At 37.4% G+C, this 22277-nt stretch overlaps 3 protein-coding genes across 3 annotated transcripts in view; all 3 read right to left on the bottom strand.

Annotated features, from left to right (window-relative positions):
- The window catches only part of LOC131778843 (myotubularin-related protein 13), a 30050-nt gene extending 17463 nt beyond the window's left edge, over positions 1–12587 (bottom strand). Inside the window, exons 1-17 of the mRNA XM_059095312.2 lie at positions 12456–12587; positions 12239–12318; positions 10109–10447; positions 9353–9572; positions 8561–8693; positions 7915–8026; positions 7455–7568; positions 7159–7233; positions 6928–7041; positions 6182–6232; positions 5114–5191; positions 4896–4994; positions 3196–3489; positions 2404–2553; positions 1461–1529; positions 984–1337; positions 318–480 (exon numbers count right to left, since the gene is read on the bottom strand). Coding sequence (XP_058951295.2) covers positions 318–480; positions 984–1337; positions 1461–1529; positions 2404–2553; positions 3196–3489; positions 4896–4994; positions 5114–5191; positions 6182–6232; positions 6928–7041; positions 7159–7233; positions 7455–7568; positions 7915–8026; positions 8561–8693; positions 9353–9572; positions 10109–10447; positions 12239–12318; positions 12456–12513 — 2503 coding nt within the window. The 5' untranslated portion in view covers positions 12514–12587. The remainder of the gene's footprint in view (positions 1–317; positions 481–983; positions 1338–1460; positions 1530–2403; positions 2554–3195; positions 3490–4895; positions 4995–5113; positions 5192–6181; positions 6233–6927; positions 7042–7158; positions 7234–7454; positions 7569–7914; positions 8027–8560; positions 8694–9352; positions 9573–10108; positions 10448–12238; positions 12319–12455) is intronic.
- Positions 12588–13326: 739 nt separating this feature from the next.
- LOC131778908 (telomere length regulation protein TEL2 homolog) lies at positions 13327–16878 on the bottom strand. Its single transcript, XM_059095391.2, has one exon. It carries the CDS (start codon positions 16830–16832, stop codon positions 14280–14282), a length of 2553 nt encoding a protein of 850 aa, XP_058951374.2. The 5' UTR covers positions 16833–16878; the 3' UTR covers positions 13327–14279.
- A 1164-nt stretch (positions 16879–18042) lies between these two features.
- Positions 18043–21206, bottom strand: LOC131778860 (beta-1 adrenergic receptor-like). Its single transcript, XM_059095331.2, has one exon. It carries the CDS (start codon positions 20965–20967, stop codon positions 19870–19872), a length of 1098 nt encoding a protein of 365 aa, XP_058951314.2. The 5' UTR covers positions 20968–21206; the 3' UTR covers positions 18043–19869.
- Between the last annotated feature and the right edge of the window lie 1071 nt (positions 21207–22277).

Consider the following 22277-nt stretch of genomic DNA (forward strand, 5'->3'; position numbering starts at 1 on the left):
TCATTCCCAGAGGTGACCAATAAAGGATTCCACACAACAAAATTTATTTCCAATTTGATTTCTTTGATTTGGCACCAAATTCAATTGAGATAGTTTGTTTGCAGGCATGTGATTGCTTCACTTATAATAATGTTACTGACAGACATGAAAAACACCTTCTCCTCCCTCACATGTCCCTGTCCCTGTATTTTGGATACTAAATTAGGGTACTCCCCCCCGCCTTCCAAAAAAAAAAAAAAAGTTAAATTTGTCATGACACAAGGACGAAAATCATTTAACTATTCCTTTCATTCCCAATGTCCCCTAATCTGATTTACCTGCAGCAGGAGGGGGTCGTGGCATCTTCTCACTAGCATCCAGGGGAATCCTCATGTACACCATTCGATTGGCATAGTGGATGGCTTGACTGTATACAATGCCTTCCTCACTTGTTATCAGAGAATCTTTCTCATCCTTACTGTAGTGGGGCCATTTCTTAAGCTACAATAACCACCACAAAATAAATTTGTTTAAATCCTTTAGAAGGATACGGATTTTTTTCCAATCTTGGCTTTTTGAAAACCCAAATACATGTAATTCAAACTTAAAAAGTGTGATGTTCTACCCCATATGATCACCAGAGTGACGATGGCATTTGGTGGCAAAAATTTCGCACACCTAGTTAAGCCATTAGCTCCCACAAGTGACCAAAACAGAATTTCTCCTCACAATATCAATAGAATGTCTGACAAACTAGTGACGAGAATAAAGAAAAATGTCACTAAAGGGATTGTTAGTTGATCCAATACCCAAATTCTTGAACTAACATCATAGGAATTGTAAGGAGAATTAAAGGTGAGGTACCAGGAGTGAAAGAGTTAACAGCTGTTTGCTGAAAAAATTCACCCTTTTCCCCTTTTGGATGTGATTGAGTCTTTTTACAACAGAGAATTTATTATAACCAAATGTGACATGTGCAGTGATGATAAAGGCAAAGCACAAACCTGCTTAGCAGCAATACTCAGTGCACTTGGGACTGGTTTCTGCTCTTCTCGAGAGGACTGGTCTATGTCGATTGAACTCCCTGAATCCTTGGGTGTGGAAGAAAGGTTATCTCTACTCCTTGTGAAACTGCGATGTTTTGCTGAAGGTGTCAAGCTGCTCCGTGAGGTACGCTGTTCCTTTCTTTCCAATGTCTCTTCAGCATTGGCTTTTGGAGCTTCTTCATCTACATAGAGTTGTTTGATCTGAGACTCAACATCAGAGTAAAAGGCTTCCTCCCAAAATTGTTGTCTTTCCCAAACTGGATGCTCTTGGACACAAGTGTAAGCAAACTGGATCACACCAGCATTTAGTTTCTGATAATCACAATATAAACAGAGTTAAGTGAAGGGAACCTCCCAAAACTGTTTTCAAGAAAAACACAATTTTTGACTAATAAGACTGCAAAAAAACAAAAACAACAAAGAAAATTCACTCACTCGGTAGAATGTAGCTGTAAGGGGTAAAAGAGCTGCAGCTACAGATGTGTTACTCATACTTGCATCATCCTAAAAAAAAAAAAAAAAAAAGACATATTTTCTTGCCTTTCACACAATACGAACATTACAATTCTTTTTCTCTTTTTTCTTTGTAAATAAAGTTCTCAATTAAAAAAAAAAAGCATCACAGAAGGGTGGTAATTCATCACAGCTACAGCTTGGTGCTTCTTATAGATACAAACATTACAGTTTTTTTTTTGTTTGTAAATCAAGTTAACCATCAATTTTAATAAAAGAAATCACAGAAGGGTGTCAATTTATCACCACTACAACTCAGTGCTATAATAAAGTTAGGCATGCAAAGCCTATAGAGGGAACAAGGTCCACCATATGTTCTGCTCAAGCATGAAATAAAGAGGACTTAGTTATCCCTAAAGAGAGGATTCCTACATGGATGCTTTACTGTACAATACATTGCTTCTAGTGGTTAAATCAATCATTATTCATGGAGCAATTGGTTATGAACAAAAAAACAAAAAAGAGGAGATCAGTGAGGATGACAAGATCTTTTCTATAAGTGCAACTATGACAGCTTATCAGTCAGAAAAACTCTTCAACCCAGGCCAGCCTCCAAGCTTTTGAAAACAGGTTTACCACCATCTTTATTTAAACCAGATATACACATTAATTGGAAAAAAAGAATGTCCTCTGTAATATTTTTTGTTCCTTAAACTCCAAACAGGCAAGAATCAAGACAATTTATCCACCAGGCCCCAGTTGTTCAAAGGTTATTAAATAGCAATATCCCCTGGAATGATCTTTATCTGGGCTCAGTAGAATTGCAACAGCACTGAATGGAAGTTCCTGGGTAAGTGGATGTGAAATTTAAGTAACACCTGCCCATTTGGAGTTTTTGTTCATAACAACAGTCTGAAGAACAAACCTGTAATGCACTGTTCATAAGTCTCACAACCAGATCAAACTGATCATGTTCCAGAAGTGATCTGTTTTGTCTAGCCCTGAGGGACAATTCATGGCACAGAGCTAATTGGGCTCCTTTGGACTTCAGACCTCTGACCACGGAGGGAAGTGACTGTTTGGAAAAAAGGTAAATGTGAATGTTTTGACTAATGTCAAGTTAACATTTAAACGTCTTCACACTGTTCAAACATTGTGAGCAAAGACAGCATATCCAATTACAATGGAATCCTGATTCTTCTAAATTTCCGGGAGTTCCATGAATTCAGGGATAAAAGTGTTTGGTAGAAAAAGGAAGCTAGTTTTGGTTCTCAAGAAACTAAGGGTGTGGGAAGTTGGGATTCTACTGCATTAGACCAAAATGATCTGGGAAAATGTTTTTCAAGTGCAATAAGGCCAAAGATGTTTAGAATGTGTTGATACATCTGGTGGAGAATCACTGCTTCTACTGTTTCTACTTCAATGAAAGAGCTCCACACTGTAAAGAAGCTGTTTGAAAACTTGAGTTCCAAATTTGTTTAAAATCTTTAAAATAGCAAATGAGAAAATGATGATAAGTTAGAGATCCGTACAAAAATCTTTGAGATAGTGAAAAGCTAGATTTAGAAACTACAGGGAAGAAACTACTCAGGTAACCATGAACAAAGATCTGAAGTTTGACATTGAGACAGGACAAAGACTAACATCTGTGAGAAATATACAGTATCCAGCTAATGCATACAGCCAGCAAAAGAAGAACAAAATACAAAAGGTTTACCTTTCTAGCCTCAGAAATCTGGTTGTCAAAGATGTATGCAACACAATCCTTCAACACTTCAAGCTTTCGACTCGGAATATAATGCTGTTGTCTACTTGACAAAGGATTTGAAGGCACGACACAAGGCTCCACACTTTTTGCTGTGTAATCCAAAGAAAGATTTTCCTGTTGATTTAAGTGCCGGCTTATGGCATCTCCATTAAGCTCTGGAAAAACCTTCGGGCTGCACCTCTCTATTGCCTCTACAGGAATAGGTGGTAGAATATTGTTCTCAGCAGATTCACAAGAAGGTTCCTGTTAAAAAAAAAAAATTCAATTAAAACTTTCATTTTCATCATTATCATCACCATCATCATCATTGCTCGCTGTGCCAGTAGGTGCATAAGGCTGTCATTGTCCACCCAACCCCCCCTGTCAGGTGCTGCCACCTTGGCCAAATTTCAGCTCTTCCACCCCACCTTGCCTCTCTCTCTCTTACAACAGTCCTTCTGCAAGTGGCCTTTGGTCTCCCTCTTGCCCTTCAACTTTCTGGTGTCCACCCCAATGCCATAAAAAAGTAAGATTTTCAGTAAGTGTTAAATTGACACATCATTTTCTTTGAGAACCAAACTTGACCTGCACAGTCAATTCAGAAAGATCTTCCCTGGCAATCTGTTCATCCCTACTTGAAGTCATGGTTTTAAATCATTGTCTATCAACCTTTCAACCCCTAACAGTAACTAGCATAATTTCTCCTTACAAAACCTTCCCAGGAAAAAATGTAAAATTCAAAAGAACAAAGGAAATGATCACCATTTAAGATGTTGGGGTGTAAAGGGCTGGCCATTTGATTGATGTGATGTATATTTCATTGTATCTTTTAGTAAATATCACAGTGAGACTCCAAAAACAATGAGAAAAATAGTAATGTATCTTTGACTGTTTCTTTTAATAAATATCTTAGTGAGACTTCAGTCAACTGTGCACTGACCAATCAAAATAATGTTCAGGACATAAAAAACCACAAAACCACTAACCAATCACCTTTATTTTTGGCGTTATTGGCTTTTTCCTTGGAACAGAAATCATCATCTCTATTATTTATTGTTACAATTATAAATCAAAACTATAGAAAAATTATTGAACGCGATTGGTTACCACCTATGGGTCATACTCATTATTGGACAGTGTAATAAAACAGTTGACAGGTCATGCCTGTGTAACTGTATAGTATGTGTAATGTGCATGTGCTGTAATTGTGCATTTTGCTAAGTTTACTATTGCCTTTTTATGAAAATGTATAACTGAAGTCCACTTTCTTTCTCTCTCACATTTTGTCATAATTTTGATTAATTGGTAACAAGACTTCGTGCCATTCAATTTGGTCTGCAGTCATACTCATGATTAACAAATCAGACTCCTGCTTCAGGGTCATCTAATTTTGTTAATGATTACAAACAGAATAATTCTGTTTTCAATTATTGGACTCCACTCAGTCCTATCATCATTATTATTATTACAGTAAATGGTTTGAACCCGGGGGTAACATGTAATAGTGTAGTTTGATCGTCTGGGTGAGTGTAGTCCTGAGAAGGACTGTTGTCGGTAGTGGTGACAACCGACAACAGTCCTTCTCAGGACTACACTCACCCGGATGATCAAACTACACTATTACATTATTATTATTATTAATATTGACACTTAATCGAGGAGCCACTCACATTGTCATACAGCTTCTGGGCAAGTTGTTGAATGTTAGCCTGCACCTCAGGATCCAATCCTCTCTCACTAATCAGAATGCTATCAATCTCCACACAAAGCTAGAAATGAAAAATTTTAAAAAAGCATTACAGGTTATCCTCCAATTCAATAGTGGAAAACATATTTGACAACCCTAAAAGGACTGCATAGAAGTGGAAAATATAGAATAATTTCATACCTGATCAAAGAGGTCACAGGACCTGTATGGGGGACCTCGACTAGCCACAAAGGACAAGAAGGAAATACTCTCTAAAACCTGAAAAAGCCAAACATTGTTTCAGTTTGAGTCAGTGACATGAAATATAATATAACTCCCATACAAGTAACCAGCACTCAACCCCTCCACTCCCGAGATCTTAATTCTACTCTACTTCTCCTAAATAGTACCATACACATCTTTACCAGTGAGTCATGAGAATTTAAGATTTCATGAAAAAATTTCCCCTTATGTCTGCTTGTCAGTGTCCTAAAGACTTTCAGGATGATCTACTCCTGAGAATTAAAACATTTAGAGTTTGCAGGATGCATGTCTAACATTATAAGCACAGGTGTTGTGTGAAGGAGGAAATTAAGACATCTCTTCTTGGCTCAAAAAGTTTTCTTAAAGGTTGTAGTAAACAGACATTGCCCAGTAAAAAGCTTTGCTTCACGGTGTTCCTATGACTCTGCTCAAAGGTTTGTAAAAGGCATAGATTACATGATGATAACAATGTTTGAGCACATAGTATGCATTTCAAAATGAAGAAATTGGTTGCTTAATTCTTTGCACTCTATTGGTTTTCCTCCAGATATTACACACTTGCCACAATGACTGCAAGGATGCCTTTGAAAGGAGGGACTTCATAACTTAGCACCTTGAACATTATAGATCACATTTTGATTATGGGTCATATGACCAGTACCAAGTAATACCAACAGCCAATTGGTTGAGAGTCTGAGGAAAGTTTTAATGACCAATCACAGAGCCAAATAAAGAAAAACTAAAGAAATCCCGGCTTCCTTTTGACACTCAACTGAAAATTGCATTTATGTAAGTTTGCTCAGTAATGATGCTTGGTCTTGATCTTACCATGATTTTACCATAAGAGACAAACATTTGTTTGTCTGTGGTTAAACACAAATACATATAGCATGTTTTAAAAACACCTGAGCAAAAATGCACTAAAGAGTTGATGAATATGGTCATATGTAGCAGGTGATGAAGTCTATATTTCATACGAGGCATGAAATAACAGTAATAAATTACCTTGGAAAGGAATACATCCCCTACCAAACCTCTGTTCTCCAGGAAAGACACCTACATAAAAAAGAAAATGTGAATATTCAAAATACTAATTTTTGTGTCTACATCAACCCACCCAAAAGATTTTTTAAATAAATATAAAATTTCACATGACAATGACACATATACTTGGTGGCAGTCATACTAGCCTGAGGCTCTGATATAACAATTTTTTTGCATGGATCTCAAGCACTATTAAGAGAAGGGAACTCTCTGACTTCAAACCCAACAGGCATGATAGGTCTAGAACTGTAAATTTGAGAGGTCAGAGTTAAAAATGTACAGAACTGGTTGGAGGAATTAAAGCAGATTAAGTACTGTTTGAGCAGTACAGTGTGTATGTAAAGTTAACACATATTTTAAACTCACTTAACACACAGTGTCCATGCACTGTATTAAAAAAATATTATTGGTCCATGTAGTTTTCCAAGAAATAAATGCCTGTCAAATTACAAGCAGTTGCCCTTCTGGAACTTACTAACTGTAGCTAACACACAAGAGCAATCTTCACTGTACTAGTGTGTCATTTGCCAACTGGATCTCAGGGGCCCTGTCCCATTTACAATCATTTTGGTCATTTTTGCACTGAATTTTGAAGCAACCCTACTCTTTTACAAAAGCCTGCCATTTATTCTTCAGTCAATACCTGTTCTTATAGCTGGGTATTACTGATCAACTGTTAATATAATATTTTGGTCAATACACCATACCTTATTAAATGTAATAACAGGCTTGGGATGGATCCTGATCAAAGTTAGACATGAGCGATAGCCAGAGAACATTTGTGCAACCAATCTAATGAACACAGCACGCAGCTCCTTATCCTGTAAAATTGAAACATATAATGTTCACTTCAAAACTTTAAAAGAAAAAAAGTAAGTAAATACTAAACAAATCAAAGTTATGGGCCCAAATTTATCTTCATCTAATACTCAACAAACCTGAAGGACTGGAAGTGATGGTGAAGTTGGTGTCTGGAAAGCACAATCTGCAGTTACTAGTTGAGGATATAACACCTTCAAAGCAACAAGCATTCTTTAGTACAACATTCAGAATTAACTGATGGTAATTACTTGACGAGCTAAACTAATCCTTATATGCTTGCTTTTTTTTTGTTGGAGGAGACATAGAACAGTTTATGTACTGAGAGAAAGATGAACATCATACTACCTTTCAAATCTAATTTTACTTAACACTATGAGACACTTTTCTACCTACTTTGTGCTGCTAAACTTACCATGGTTAATTCATGCCTTGCTCTACTCAGAAATGGTTCTGACAAGTAGGGAAGATTGATAGAGTCTGGAATGCTGACATGTCCTCCATCAATATCTACAAGAATTACATCAGTCTGCAAGAACAATACACAGTAATCAAAACTCTGATACATCATTTCACTCACTTACAAGTCATACTTGAACTGCCAAACATAAACATTGGGATAGAAACCAAAAAAATGTTGCAGTGGTAACATGAAACTGTTAACCAAAAAGTTCTATACTAAGCTGCCCTCCAATTATTCTTACTGGAACCAGGCAGGCAACTGAGGGCAAGCAGGATAGGCCCTTCTTGTCGGCATAGATAGTCAATCAAAACACATGATTCTCCTTACTTTCCCAGCTCATGAATCTACCCATATAAAAATAACAATATTCACTGGCCAAGTGTACATAACAGGTGAATCAATCATCACTCACCAAATCTGATGCCAGGTAATCTTTGTAGCTTTCATGTATACCCATGATAAATGGTGTTGGGGCGCTCAAAAAATCAAGTAGTGCAGATGGTAGTATTGGAATGAACACATAACTGCCAAAAAATAAAAATAAATATTAATCATCACATGATCAAATGCACACTCATTTCTAGTCTACAGTCTCTTGGAAATCCAGTTGCCTAAGTGTTCATTCTGACAAGCATGTTATGTTCACTTATCTCAGTTGTGTGACCACCTTTCCTAAAACCCTGCACCTTATTCTTTCTTGCTTAACAAGTTTTCTCAAATTGAAATAGTCATACAAAAAACATGTATAGAACCTGAGGTTCAAAGCAGATGGGATGGGGGAGGGTTGGGGCAAGACTGTTGAATTGGTAAGAGAGTTCACCTTCCACCACTGTAGCCTACAATAGACTCCTGAACCTGAAGTACATGTGGATTAGGTTTGTCAGTTAGTCTCTTCCATAGTCTAGGAGGTTTCCCTGAAATCAATTATGTTTTGTGCCCTCAAATGACAACACACCAAATTCTATTGGACACCCCTCCACTATGCCATCTAAACCATAACTATCTCAAAATTGTTTCTTGTAAAGCACTCTCTCCAAAGGGCCTCATTTCTGACTAACCTGAACTTGAGAGGATACATTAAAGCCAGCATGGCCTGGGTAGCATTAGTTAACTGTGCGTAGCTGCTTGAATAAAATAAGATTTTGTTCTCCGTCAATGCAGCACAAAAGAGGGACAGCATGTTGTGGATTCCTGTCAACAGATTCAAAATACGTTTATTATGCACTGTATCACTAACTAACAATAAAGCTGTCTTGAGTGAGAGGCCAAAATACAGCCTTTGCAGTATGGGAGAGTGCATGTTTTCTTAATGAGTTGTGATATCCTCTCTTGAAATGCATGAGTGAGCGTTCTCATTTCCATTTAAGACTTTGAAGCCATCTCCTTTCCAGTTGAGTATTCTTCCACACATTTCCTCTTTTTTTTTTGGAGGTCTACAAGGGTGTATTTTGATCAAGGATGAAGTACATAAAGGAAAAAACCAGCTAGATCATTGAAGCCTACAGCCTGACAACAGACACCATTTTGAATTATGTTGGTAACTACATGTACTCAGACAAAAATTTTGGCCCTCATAGCACCTCCAAGATAGTTGATGTGATATCTAACAAGTTTTATCGACTCAATAAATGTAGATGTAGATGTAGATATTTGAACAAAAGACTACAGCACAACTTTAGGCATAGAAGCAAACCTAGTAAGAGAGGCAGGCGATGACACATTTAATTCAAGTTTTAATGCATAAATTAATTCAAATCCACATCAAATCCTCACAGTGTGACTGACATCATATCATGAAGTAAAAGGGACATAGCTCCTTCAATGTATTCTCATGACAATTCAACACTTACCAAGCTGATTGAACAAGATAGAGAGTGATTTTCCTGTTACTGGAAGAGTTTCAGATGCAGGAGGGGAGAGGGTTTGCCGATCACCTGCACCCATGGAAAAGGTCATCTTTGGACCCCCAGGGGGTGGAACCTGAACAAATCCAAGGACACAGCCAACTAGTCCCTCTAAGGATTTACCATTTTCAGAAAGAAATGACCAATAGATGGTTATTAGGCAGCTCTGAAATAATTAGACAATATATATCATATCAATAATTAAAATTCAATTAAACAAAATAGTTATTGACAGTAACATCTAAAATAACACAAAGCTACATTTCTAAATTGAGTGCTCTTCGAACCCAGAGAGTTGTCTGTATTTTTACTTGAGGCATCTACAACTGAAAACCACACTAATCAAATATTGATCAATTTTTATCAGCAGCTGTTCTGTTGTTGTTGTTTTTTTTTTGTATTGATAGTCATCCTATTTCATAGCTTGTACTTTTTTTACCACTGGATCAGTATGAATGAGAACAATGAGTTTACTCTGTGCAAATGACAGGGAGAAGTGACCTAGACACTTAAAACATTTTCAAGACAACAGAAGTACTTCCTGTATGAGATCTAAATGTATGCAGTTTCCTAGAACTCCCAGGAACAGGAAAAAACTACTTTTCTTGATAGCATTTTCAAATGATGACACTACTGACTTCCATTATTAATGAAGGAGGGGTGTTTTAAGCTCTTTTTCACCAACATGAGACAGGCTCTAACCTTTAAGATGTCAAAGTAGCTTGCTCTTGACACAAGACACAAGCACTTTGGTGCAAACATCTCTGTCATTGAAGAATCTTCTGAATTGATTTTTATTCCAGGCACACCATCCGAAAATCTCTTATCAGATAATGAAGAATCTGATTGACTGCCATCCTTATAAACTTCCCTGTTGGGGGACTTTACTGCTCTATGTTTGGATTTGGCTGGACTGCACTTTTCATAGAATGTGAAGCAGGCACAATATCGATGATCTCCTTCCATATCAGTGAGAACAGCAACAAAGAAAGTTGGTGGTTTGTAGTAATTTGAGTAGTTCCATCCTCCAGGTTGACAAAACTACAGAAAATATCATTCAAAATTGAGAATAAACTGTGTGACACCTCTTGTTTTTGACCACAAAAAAAAGACACAAATTGGTTTCTCTTGTCTGAAGTAATTTTGTTCTAAGGCATAGTAATAACATTTTCAGTTTGCCTCAGAAATCAATTATGATACAATGTAACCCACCCTTAATTTTCATGCAACTCTATTTGCTACTTTACTTCACGTGGTATAATCAAGGGACAGTTATCACTCAATGACCCCTGTTTATGTCAACATTTCTCCTTAAATTTTTTTCAATGAAACAAAACAATTCTTTACAATTATTTGCTTTGCAGCTGGGCAAATATCCACCACTTCCACCCTCAATGAGGTGAGTGGTTGTTTTAGTCTATACCACACAGATACCAAAAAATTAGTTTAGTTCTCTCAATATAACAAAAAAGAGTCGCAAATTAAACTCTTGAAACATGATTTTGACTCATCAGCTGCTCAAAGGCGAACAGTACATGCTACTCACTTCCAAACTAGCCAATCAGCGACCGCAAAGCACCATTCACTTTGTGGTAAACATGTGTATCAAAAGTAGATATTTCAAGTTGGAAAAATTACATGAATTTAGCCAAGTATGTAATTTATATTAAACAACAGGACAAAGATTAGTAGTAACTATCTATAAAGTTAGAGCATATCACATTTCAGGAGAAAATATGATATTTCATCACCATTAACAGAGTCAACCAGGAAGTAATACACCTAAAAACACCTAGGAACAATCACAGAAAAAGAGAAAACACCCTTTTTTGTAATACTTTATAGAGCAAAACCACATTATGAAACCTAGTCCTGAATATTCATATAATTTGTATGATAAAAACTGCTGCCTGGTTAATTTCATCGGTACTCGAACGTTCAGTGAATCGATGGCGAAATCAACAAGCTTGTTTATATCGAGTATCAACATACAAAGAAAAATTTCAAGAATGAGTAAAGGATTTTCCCGCATCTTTGAAAGGTGAGATTAAAACACACCTAACACAACATGAAAAGCTACAAGGGGATTAATAAAATACAAACAAAGAGCGCAAATATTGAGCCTGGACGCCACACATCGAAAAATATCCTCAACAGGAGTACGAAGTTTAAGTGAATCTTCAATGGTTTAAAATAAAGAGGACAAACGGCGAAGACCTTCACGTATATTAGTTGTTAATATTAAGTACTATGGAGTGTATGAAAAGAAGTATATTTTAGGCTGTAACTAAACAAATTCTGTGGCATCACACTGAGACTAAACTGCAATAACGACAGCAAACACGCTAAAATGAGATTCAATCATGTCTAGAGCGAGTTTAAACAATGATGAGCTTCGGTGCTGAGAGTGTATAAAGGTTTCCCACCTTACAGAAGCCATACTTAATACCAAAGGCTGCTCTACGAACGAAATCGAAAGCCAAAAATCCTTTCTGAACTAATTGAATACGCTATAGAGAGTGCCAGCTATGGATTCCAACCCCGTTATACCATTAAGCATTTACGTGATCAGGAATTAAAGACCTCAGGAAAGCTAAGTCTATCGTTTTCCTCCTGAGAAAAATTTCTTCTCCGGCCTTGATTTAATTCTGGGAGAAACCGATATTAACGCTGTAAAAGAGAGGCACAAAAACAATACTCGAGGTTTTACAAAACTTGCCCGTATGTTCAATGTATATCCACGATAGAAAATGATCACAAGAGAATCGGCAAAAGGATCACGCACGAATTTTCAACCTTGCACTTGCCGGCTTTCAATAACGACAAACCTACCAATTCGAGTCCTTCTGGAAACGTTGCATCTTTACGGTCTTTACTCGGGAAGCGTTGTATTACTTTTCCTTTAACTTCTCCTGCAAATCGACAACAAAAATCAAACGTTACAATTTATGTTGAGAAAGAAACTCGAAAATTTCCAGAGGAGTGCGATGTTTGCACAGATATCCTAGCAGCGAGACACGATGCTGAGGGAAACCCATATAGTTCTAACCATTCTTTGAGTCCCTGTCTATTCCAGCAACGGCAAAATAATCAGCAAGACGGGACATTTCTTGAGATGGAATGTCATGTAGGCGACCATATCCATCCACCCTTTCCTTTGGACGCCATTTTGGATTGGGCTTCACGCATGCGCTGAGTCCTCTATTTGGGAAGGTGTGGCAGAGAGTAATTTGTTTTGAATAGGGGTCCAATGGTGACTCATTAGGGATGAATGCTGCAACTTTCATGTTAATTTTTTGACAACAAAGAGGTGACAAAAAGCATTATAAACCTAACCATTATCTCATCTCCATTTCAACCATATGTGAAATCTTCCCTTAAGAAGGCCTTTAGTCTCCTGAGATATTATAAAAAGCAAGGAATGTCACTTCACTATTGAATGACACAAAAAGCAAGAACAGTAGTCAAATCCAGTTGAAACTCTGCTCTATCAAGGCCATTTATTGTAAGAAGGTTTGTTAGAAAGATCAGGAAGCAAAATGCCATTTTTTTTTCCCTTAGTTATTTTCCTACCATAGGTTACCTTGCAAGAAGATAGTATCCACTACCATCTGCAGCTCCTCTATTTTTGCAAACAGGATCATGAAAAAAAAATTTCAAGCCATAGCCTACTATTAATTGTATTAACTTTCTACACCCTAGTATCAGTATGCATGTCCTCCATACTATTCACCATACATTTCTTGAGGTGCTTACAAGGAGAATTTGTTCACTAATCAGGAGCTGTTGTAGTCAGCAATTATTTGTCTATTTTCATGAACCTTCATCTTTAATCCAGGGGTGATACTGTGGGGAGAAACTAGTCACTCTAAGGAGTTAAAGGGTTTGATTTAAGACAATGAGATCAACAAATGAAAACCTTTTCAATACAATAATTTTATTGAAAATCTGGAGTAAATAATCCTAATAAAGAGGCAGTGGTCAACAAAACAAGTCCCTAGATGCAAACTGTTTATTTGGACTGAGCTCCTGAAGTGATGCTTAACAAGATGGAGAACCTAAACATGTGCTCCAATTGAGGATTGGTAAAAATTATTTATTCAGTGGGAAGGTTCAATCATAAATAGTTCCAGCAAGTCTAGGATGAAAGTGAATGCCCACTAACAAAATGTTTGGGTCTAAGACACAGGGCTTTTTCATTCTGATATTGCCAGGATTATTTTATCATTATTTGTTATCTACTGTAAATGAAATCAAAATTGTAACAACAACTGATTTAAAATTGAAAGCCAGGAAATATTAAAAGATGTGGAAGGTAAAATCAAAATACAAGTAATGTAAAAATTAAACTTTTTTAGTTACTTTGGACTTGGCAATTATAAGTTTTAGCAATGGGTTTAAGACTGAGAGAGACAGCCCCCAAAGCAAGATCACCTTGGTTTAAGCTTGGATTTACCAAAAAACAGTAAACTTAAACCCAATTAAGTACTTAGGTAACCTGTAATGGATAGCACTCCATAACAAGGAAGTAAATTAAAGTCTTCCTCTTCTCAAGTTGAAGCAGCCTTGATCCTTTAATATCAATTACATTTCTAATGAAACAGTGCAACGCAATAAGAAATTCTAATTATGAAATTCTTGTCAAAAAAAGTAGATGTTACATTTTACTATCCACAACAATACTGATATGTTATGGAAATTAAAGTTTACACATATAAGTTATAATAGAACAGAGTATAAAATAACCCATCCAGAACTAGGAAGTGCCTGGCAAAGTCATTGCTTACAATGACAAAAGGGCACAATAGTGCAATTAGGTCAGCAAAAGCGTTGAAAAAGCCTTAGCAAGAAAAGTTTAGACAAGCAGCAATGATCAACCATGCACAACAACTTGACTCTTAAAAACATCTTCTAACAAAACAAGTGTCTGAAAAGCTGCCTTCACACTGTCTGCATCAGTATCATTTTGGACTGTTGTCTTCAGCCAGTCATAAAGCTCAGAGAGTTCCCCAGGAGCATCATTCAAAAGAGTAGCAGAAGGAACAGAAACTGCAACCATGGCCTGTGCAAAGATCAGTGCTTGACGCACAAATGATTCTGAGTGATACTTCAGAGCCCAAGTGAACTCCAAGAGGGCCTTGCCCATATTCCTGGCTATAGGAGTTTCTCTAGCAGAGTACATGATTATTCCAAGAGTGTACACAAACCTGCCAAGGACAAGTGTGTCTTCGCCCAAAAGATCCAATGTGTTCACTTTGCTGTCAAAGTTCTTCATTAATGGAAAAAAGAAATATCCAGCCACATTAGCAAACTTGTTAGCAACAGGTTTGGGTGGAGGGTGTGATGGCCCCTTGGTAAATCTCTTTGTTTTACCATTAATTCTCTCCTGTACAATCTTCTGCCACTCAGGTATGGCTTGCAAAGATTTATAAGATTCTGCTTGTGGGAGTGGAAACCTTCTTGGTACTTCTTTTGTTTTTGTTATTTCCACTGGTGTTGAAAGCCTCTGTGCTGCATCAGCAAGAACACTTAACATGTCCATCCTCTGCTGTAAATTGTAATTTGGAGCAAAAAATTCCTCAGTCAAGTAACAAGCAATCTGTTCAGGACACCTAATAAGCACAGCAACTATTGCACTGTGACGTAGTTCACCAAACATATCAGTGGAATATCGGTCCTGAAGATGAACTAGAACTTTCACTAATTCTTCACAGACATCCTCCAGGTCATCCATTTCAGCACAAACAAGTTTCTCCACATTTTTCAATGATGCTTCCGTTTTTGATGGGTCTTCTGATGCTAAAAGGCCTTCGATACAATCTCGCAAATACTTTGGAGCCTCAGATTTCAAATCCCTGTCATCTTCTTCTCTGAGATCATATGGCACCAAATCATCATCATCTTCACAACTCTGAGGAGAGTTTTTCTCAGTAGAGACTTTTGCAGAGGAACTCTCTTCAGTTGTCAGTTTATCATTGCCTTTGCTTTCAACATTAAGCTCATTTCTCTTTCCTGCATTTCTCAAATCCATCCTCTCCTGTGGACCTTTAGACAGTGATTTCAATAGTTTAGTATCATCATCTTCCACATATTCAAAGGCAAGTTTCTCTCCATTAGGTTCAAGGGAAGATGTAACACATTCCGCAACCACCATGCCAAGATGTTGCACTTTTTCCAAAGGGCTCTCTAAATGACTCTGCACACCAACTAACAACTTGTTTAGCAGTTCATGTTTTTCAGATTTCCTTTCTTCAATGTTCAAATGACCAAATGAGAGAACTACTGCACACGTGACATAAAAATGCTGGTCATATGTTGTGTGCTTAATTGCGCTTCTATCGCCCCAGATGTCAAAAAGAGTGTGTAACACTTCCACCAGCAAATGCCTGTGCTTACACCCAGATAAATATCCTATGATGTTGTAAAGAACATTCATATTGGAATAGCTTCTCATCAGTAGAAACTTGGATGTCAGCAAATACTTGAGTTTAGAGTTGGTGAGCACTGAATCACCAAATAGCTTAGAAATTAGGGAGGGGTCATCTGCTATCTTTAGCAGGCCTTCGCTAACATGTTCCATGCTACTGTCTGGTATCCCTGTAATAAGTCGTGCACAGATCCTATTCCAAAGTGGACTCTTCTTCAGCCAATTTTCTAATGCTGGTAAAAGTATAGTAAACATTCTCTCTGCTTGCCCAGCCAGGCAAATCCGACCAATCAATTCACCAAGGAACTTGAAGGAGCAATCCTGTGACATTGTTAGGTTGTCATGTAACTTCTCCAATGCTTTGAGAATTTGACATGAAACAAGGTTGAAATAAGACACCGGGTAGAACTGTGAACTACACTTAAATCTTAGTTTGTTTGCCACTCTCTGAGGGAGAGAAACTATCAAAGTCACGAGCTGTCCCCAAAGTTTACCTTCAAGCCCTGCTGAACTGGATTTACGTGAGCCATTTTGGGAATGCGTGGATAAACGACATTGTTCCACAAGCACATCAACCAATCTTTCTTCAGCAAAGAACTTCTCTAGTAAAGATACTATCACCTTAGCATTTTTCAAATTGGTCGCCGGTTTGGAGAGTGCGTCTCCCAGAACAAGAAGACAATCGTGTGATGGACCACGAAGGAAAAACACTTCAAAAAAATTTGTTCTCTGCTGCTCATTGAAGTTACTATAGAATCCAATTACTGGCGAAGATAGAATAAATTCAGTGAACCTCACAAAGTGATTGCTTACAAATTCACCCTTCAGAACAGGACGATTTTCGAGTGAAACTTGAGAGGGGAGCAGAGATCCTCGCAGAAATAGTTCCACCATGTCATTTAATGTTTCAATCACTTCGCTCGAGCTAGAGGCATTTGCCAGCCTATTCTGACATTCGCGAACAAATCGACGAACCTCACTTGCCAGATCTCGATCCATGTATTGCTCTATTGTATTAAGTTGACTCTGTCAAGGAAAATGTGGTCTTCGTCCGCCATATTAAATTTGTAATTCGCAAAGCAAGGTGGGAAGAGCTCCAAAGGACACCCCCTCCCCCCACATATCCACTCGTGCTTGGGGTGTGGTAGAAGTATTTCTGATTTCACCCATAGTGCATATAAACCAATCAATAACACGGTAAATAAATAAGCCAAAAAGCATGAGTCAAAACCTCAGATTCTCTTGCTGATAAATTTCTCTTACCTCTACGTCAACTCTGTAAGGCCCATACTACACTTACGTTTACTTTTGTGTTTAACGTAGTAAGATGTCCTTACCAAGTCCATGGTTCCCAAGGAATGAATATGAATATATTTTTTTGATGGGGAAGGGGGGGATAACATTATATAGAGACCTTACTTAGCCCTTAGGTCCCTACTTGTTCACCTTATTTAAATGTAAAGTTCACTTTATTTAAAGTTACTTGTTCACTTTTATTTATTAATTATTTCTTTTCTTTATTCTTGTTCTTTATAAAAAAAAAAAAAGAGAAGTGAGATAGTTTGCCCTGCAAATAGCTGGAAAGCTAATCATGGCAGGGCAAGACAAGTACATGAATTATACAAATTATCTAACGACAAGTAGTCACTTACTCTTAAATGATAACACAGAAAAAGAAAAGCAGACATTTTAACCCTTAGCTAGTGTATCTATGTACCAACTTTTTTAACAATCATGGGGATTTGAATATAGTTATCCTCTTTTTCTAAGATATTAAATAGCAATTTGCGTATAATTCTTTTGAAAGCTTTCTTTGGAAGATCTGTTATACAGCTTGGTATCTTATTCCACAGCTTTATTAGATGACCCTAATCAGCTCCAAATTAGTCCAAATTATCAAGAGGCAGAGCTTCCAGTTGCTTTCTTTTTTCCTAATTCTTTTTGGTGGGGAAAAATTGTATGTTTTCACAGAGTAGTCAATATTTTTTGGGATAATCATGTGGCAAGATTATCCAAGCTACAGAAGCCCTGGACAGGACTTATTAAAGTGAAAATAAATGAAACTTCATTAAGCGACATAATGTAAAGATGCTAAATTCTCCCTGCATCTCTCTGAGTTTTAAAGGCATCAAAAGTACTTTGCTTACAAATTTGAAAGAACAAACTACATTTGAAAGGCATGCCACTGAACCTGCACAACTTCAAAGGATGTTTTTATAAAACCTTTATTTAGAAACACACTTGTTACTATAAAAATCACCAAAATTTTGATGCACAGAAACAAAGTTGACATTTAATAATCAAAACTAGTTCTTATAATGTATATTGCAAACTTCAAAAATTATTCTATAATAATCATTATAAATACATCTAAATCTATTTTTAGACTTATCAAAAACCATGACTAATTTTATGTACTGTTCTTTCAATAAAAATTCCATATATTATGTTGTAACCTGGGTATATTTATCATCTTGCATGCTCATGCTGATAACAATATTTTAAAACTTTTAGAAGAAATGGCAGTCAATCATTTCTTGTTTTGTCCATTGTTTTGAAATGTTAACCCTTTAACTCCCATGAGTGACCAAGACTGAATTTCTCCTTACTATTTCAAACCAACATCAAGCAGACAAGTGATGAGAATAAAGAAAGATGTCAATTAGGGGATTATCAGTTGATCTAATACCAAATTCTCCAAAATAACACCAAAAGAATTATATGGCAGACATTAAGGAGAATTGCTAATGAGATCTTGGGAGTTAAAGGGTTAAACATCTTAAGCACAGGAGACCCAATGAGAACATGTGTGGTCTTGGAACAAACAAGCCTACTCTTTCATCAAAATGGTCACAGTTACCTATATTGGTTGTTTAACCCTTTACACCCTAACATCACTATGCATATTCTCCATACTGTTCTCCGTACATTTTCAAAGAGGCTGACAAGGAGAATTTGTTCAACAATCAAGAGCTGCTTTAGTTGGTGACCATCTTCTCTATTCTCATGACTTCCATGTTTGATTCAGGGGTGATATTGTAAGGAGATATTAGATGCTAGTCACTCTTAGGGGCTTAAGGGTGAAAAGTTTGAAGTGTATATGAACAGCGACATAAACCCTGCATGCATCTCCTACTGATGAGTATCAATTTGGTTCCAATTTTCAAATTAAAAAATATCACCAACTTCAAAAAAAACATACTCTACATTGATTATTGAACATGAAAACCCCAGTGACAATGCTCTAAAAATTAACTCAAATTTGAACACTAGTAGATTGTTGAAGAATATTTTACATTTCTCGAAGAAAACAAGAAAATTAACTGACAGTAAAAGATAAAAGTTATTAATTTCTACCACACTTGTGTTTTGCTTTTAAACATTTCAGTTTTTAACACTATCCATACATGTACCTGCTTTATTACTGTCTGGTAAAAGTTACCCCATCATTCAAACTCAGTTAGTTGAATATAACCAAACTCTACTGAATCAACATTTTCCTATGAGGTTCTTGTTTTTCCTTTAAAATTCCATGATCAGTGAACACAAAAACACATCCCTTATGTGTTGGAAATTTTCAAATTTATGAACAATAACCTGAATAGTTTATGATTTCTCTATTACTTAGCACGTAAGTCAAAATCATATGCTGTATTATCAAGGATTGAAACAGATCTGGTTTAACTACTTACAGTTCTGTTTGACTGGTTAGATAAAATTAACCAAAGAAAACTATGTGTTTAATTTTGTCCTATCATTAAATGCAATCACACGCTTTAGATATGATTGAGTTTGACTCACTCCCTAGGTTTTTTTTATTTTCAGTGCATCTATCCTAACAGTACGTGATATAATTGCTTGAGGTCACACAAAACGTCTGCACAGAGAAAAGGTTTCACAGCGATCATTTCTTTGGGAAACGATCTCTGTCAAACCATCAGCAACTTCAAGGATGCCTACCTACAGTTGTCGAGAAAAAGAAATACGCACCTTGGAATCCAAAATATAACAAAACTGAGAGTAATTCGAACAACAATCATGATGCAGCAAAGTTTTTGGAGTGTTTTCTGTACATCATTGATGGTTTCACTCTGTTAGGCTCGCCCAGGCGGTACTTCCTCATGTCCTTCTGTTTCTGATAACAGGCATATGGACAAAGCATATCTACAAACACCTCTCTAAACTCCTTACTCCAATAACCCAGCAACAGGGCAAATGATGGAGGGAAGCAATAAGTCATGATCTCTGTCAAACCATCGGCAACTTCGTGGATGCCTGCCGCGTTGCTGTTGTCAAGAAGAAGAAATACGCACCTTGGAATCCAAAATATAACAAAACTGAGAGTAATTCGAACGACAGTCTTAGACCAGGTTGTTTCTTTGGTGATCGATGGAAAATCAGCATAGTCCAAGTTTTTGATCTGTCTACCACAGACATCCACTGTGTGAGTATGGCTTACAGCTGTTTTCATAACTTGCCACTGCAAAATCAACATGAAGACCACAGGAGTCAGAACTTCAATGCCGACGAACGCATAAACGTAACCTATGGTGTAGGTTGTACTCAACTTGCAGTTCAACGATTTTCCGACATCGTCGTCGAAATTGGCAAACATAAACGACACCAGCACGGCAATGCTCCAACAAAGAACGATTAGGCAAAACGTACGGCCACTGGTCAAGAATTTCTGATACCACTTGTACCGGGAGATTGAGAAGTACCGATCCAAGCTCAGTGCTGCCAGCGTGTAGACAGTCACGGTACAAAACAGCACAAAAAAGCTGCCATATGTCTCACACAATCCTGGTTCATTCAGCCATGTGTTTTTGTCCACAAAGCTCAGGACTCGAAGTGGCATTACCACACAAGCCATGAGCAAATTTGCACAGGAGAGGCTCGTGATGTAAAGATGAGTGCGGAAACGAAGGATCTTGCTTTTGAAGATGGCGGCCAGGATCAGAAGATTACCACAAGCCGTAAACAAAATCAAAATTGCGAACGCAATAGCGTTGATCATGTCTCCTGCATTCATAACTGAATTTCGTAGCTCCTCTCCATTACTGGCTGTTGACTCCACCATATCTTTAGTAGAAGACATAATTGTCGATGAAACAGTTCCTGCGAGTGGTGCCATGAAGATTGCCGCCCTTTAGTCAAGACAGCTGTTTACAGTCGATTCATTCTGCTTGCATTGTGAGTATGATCATCGACTGAGATGTCTTTTAAATATCGCCAAGGGATTCTAGACGAAACGAATAAGACTGGGCAACTTTTTTAACGTAACAAACGGACTACTATGTAGCTTTATAAGTAAGAAAGTAAGCTGAGTTCAGTCTTTAACCTCCCACTTTCTACTAGAAATCTGATAAAAAATATGTGACGCTTCGTGGAATTGATATGCATCCCGCATTTCCATAGTTACTGCGCCGTGAATGGTTCAAGATAAATGATGGTTCTTTGTTCTTGTGCATTCATTCGTAACAAAAGCTAATTATTAACTCTCTTATGGAGGGTGCTTGACTTTATTGATGTGGTGTTTGAGTTGTATTCGAGCGATTAAAACCAACTTACCTCCTTCAAAAACTTCGCAGCTTTTGGGCATGTCACACAACACGCTTCCCTGACAACATGCTACGTGACAAACCCTTCACCGCGGATTAAAACTATGTGTGGTCTAACATCTGGTCTCCAAATTGTCGTCTTTCTCTGTCTCCGTGGACTGTCCTTTCTGTCATATCTTCAGTTATTTGTGAGTATTATTGAAAAAAAAAAAAAAAGAAAAGAAAATGATTAAGTTGTAGCTGAGGTAAGGAATTTGTAGATACGTAAATGTTTTTTTGAGACATTTTGGAGGGAAGCAATCCCAGATCCTCGCATGAACTTGCATTTTATCGAATAAAGGGGTAAGTTTCTGAAGAAACTGTGGTGCTGCGTCGGTGGGAGAGTATAGCAGGTAATTTAGTGTTAACAGCTGAGTTCAAAACGTAAATTAGCCACCGTAAAGGGTAAAAAAGCTGACGTTTCGAGCGTTAGCCCTTCGTCAGAGCGATTGGAGGAATTGTGGGTTGTGTTTGGGTTTATATGCAGAAAGTGGAGCTACCCCATTGGTGGGAATACGGTGACGAGAACTTATAAATTAGTTGAATGAAAAGCGCTCGTTGATTCCGTGGGGATTAAGGATGCCGGTTTGGAAGATAAATTTTTGTTCTAGTGTTTTCCGAACTGCCTAGATGTAAGGAAAGGCCGCAGACTGCCATATGCTGTTTAGAACGATTAGGAAGATTAAAGTGTCTGGCGACTGGTTAGGATGCGTCCTTGTCATTTCTTTCCACGTCGCGAAGGTGTTCTCGGAATCGGTCACCTAGTCGTCTTCCTGTTTCGCTGATGTATAACTTATTGCAAGAAGTGCAAGTTATGCAATAAATAACGTTGGCGGAGGTACAC

This window comes from Pocillopora verrucosa, chromosome 8, assembly GCF_036669915.1.
Source record: "Pocillopora verrucosa isolate sample1 chromosome 8, ASM3666991v2, whole genome shotgun sequence".
NCBI classification, from domain to species: Eukaryota; Metazoa; Cnidaria; class Anthozoa; order Scleractinia; family Pocilloporidae; genus Pocillopora; species Pocillopora verrucosa.

Excerpts from the sequence above, each read along its gene's own strand:
- LOC131778908 (XM_059095391.2), bottom strand. The coding sequence starts at position 16,832 with ATGGATCGAGATCTGGCAAGTGAGGTTCGTCGATTTGTTCGCGAATGT.
- LOC131778860 (XM_059095331.2), bottom strand. The coding sequence starts at position 20,967 with ATGGCACCACTCGCAGGAACTGTTTCATCGACAATTATGTCTTCTACT.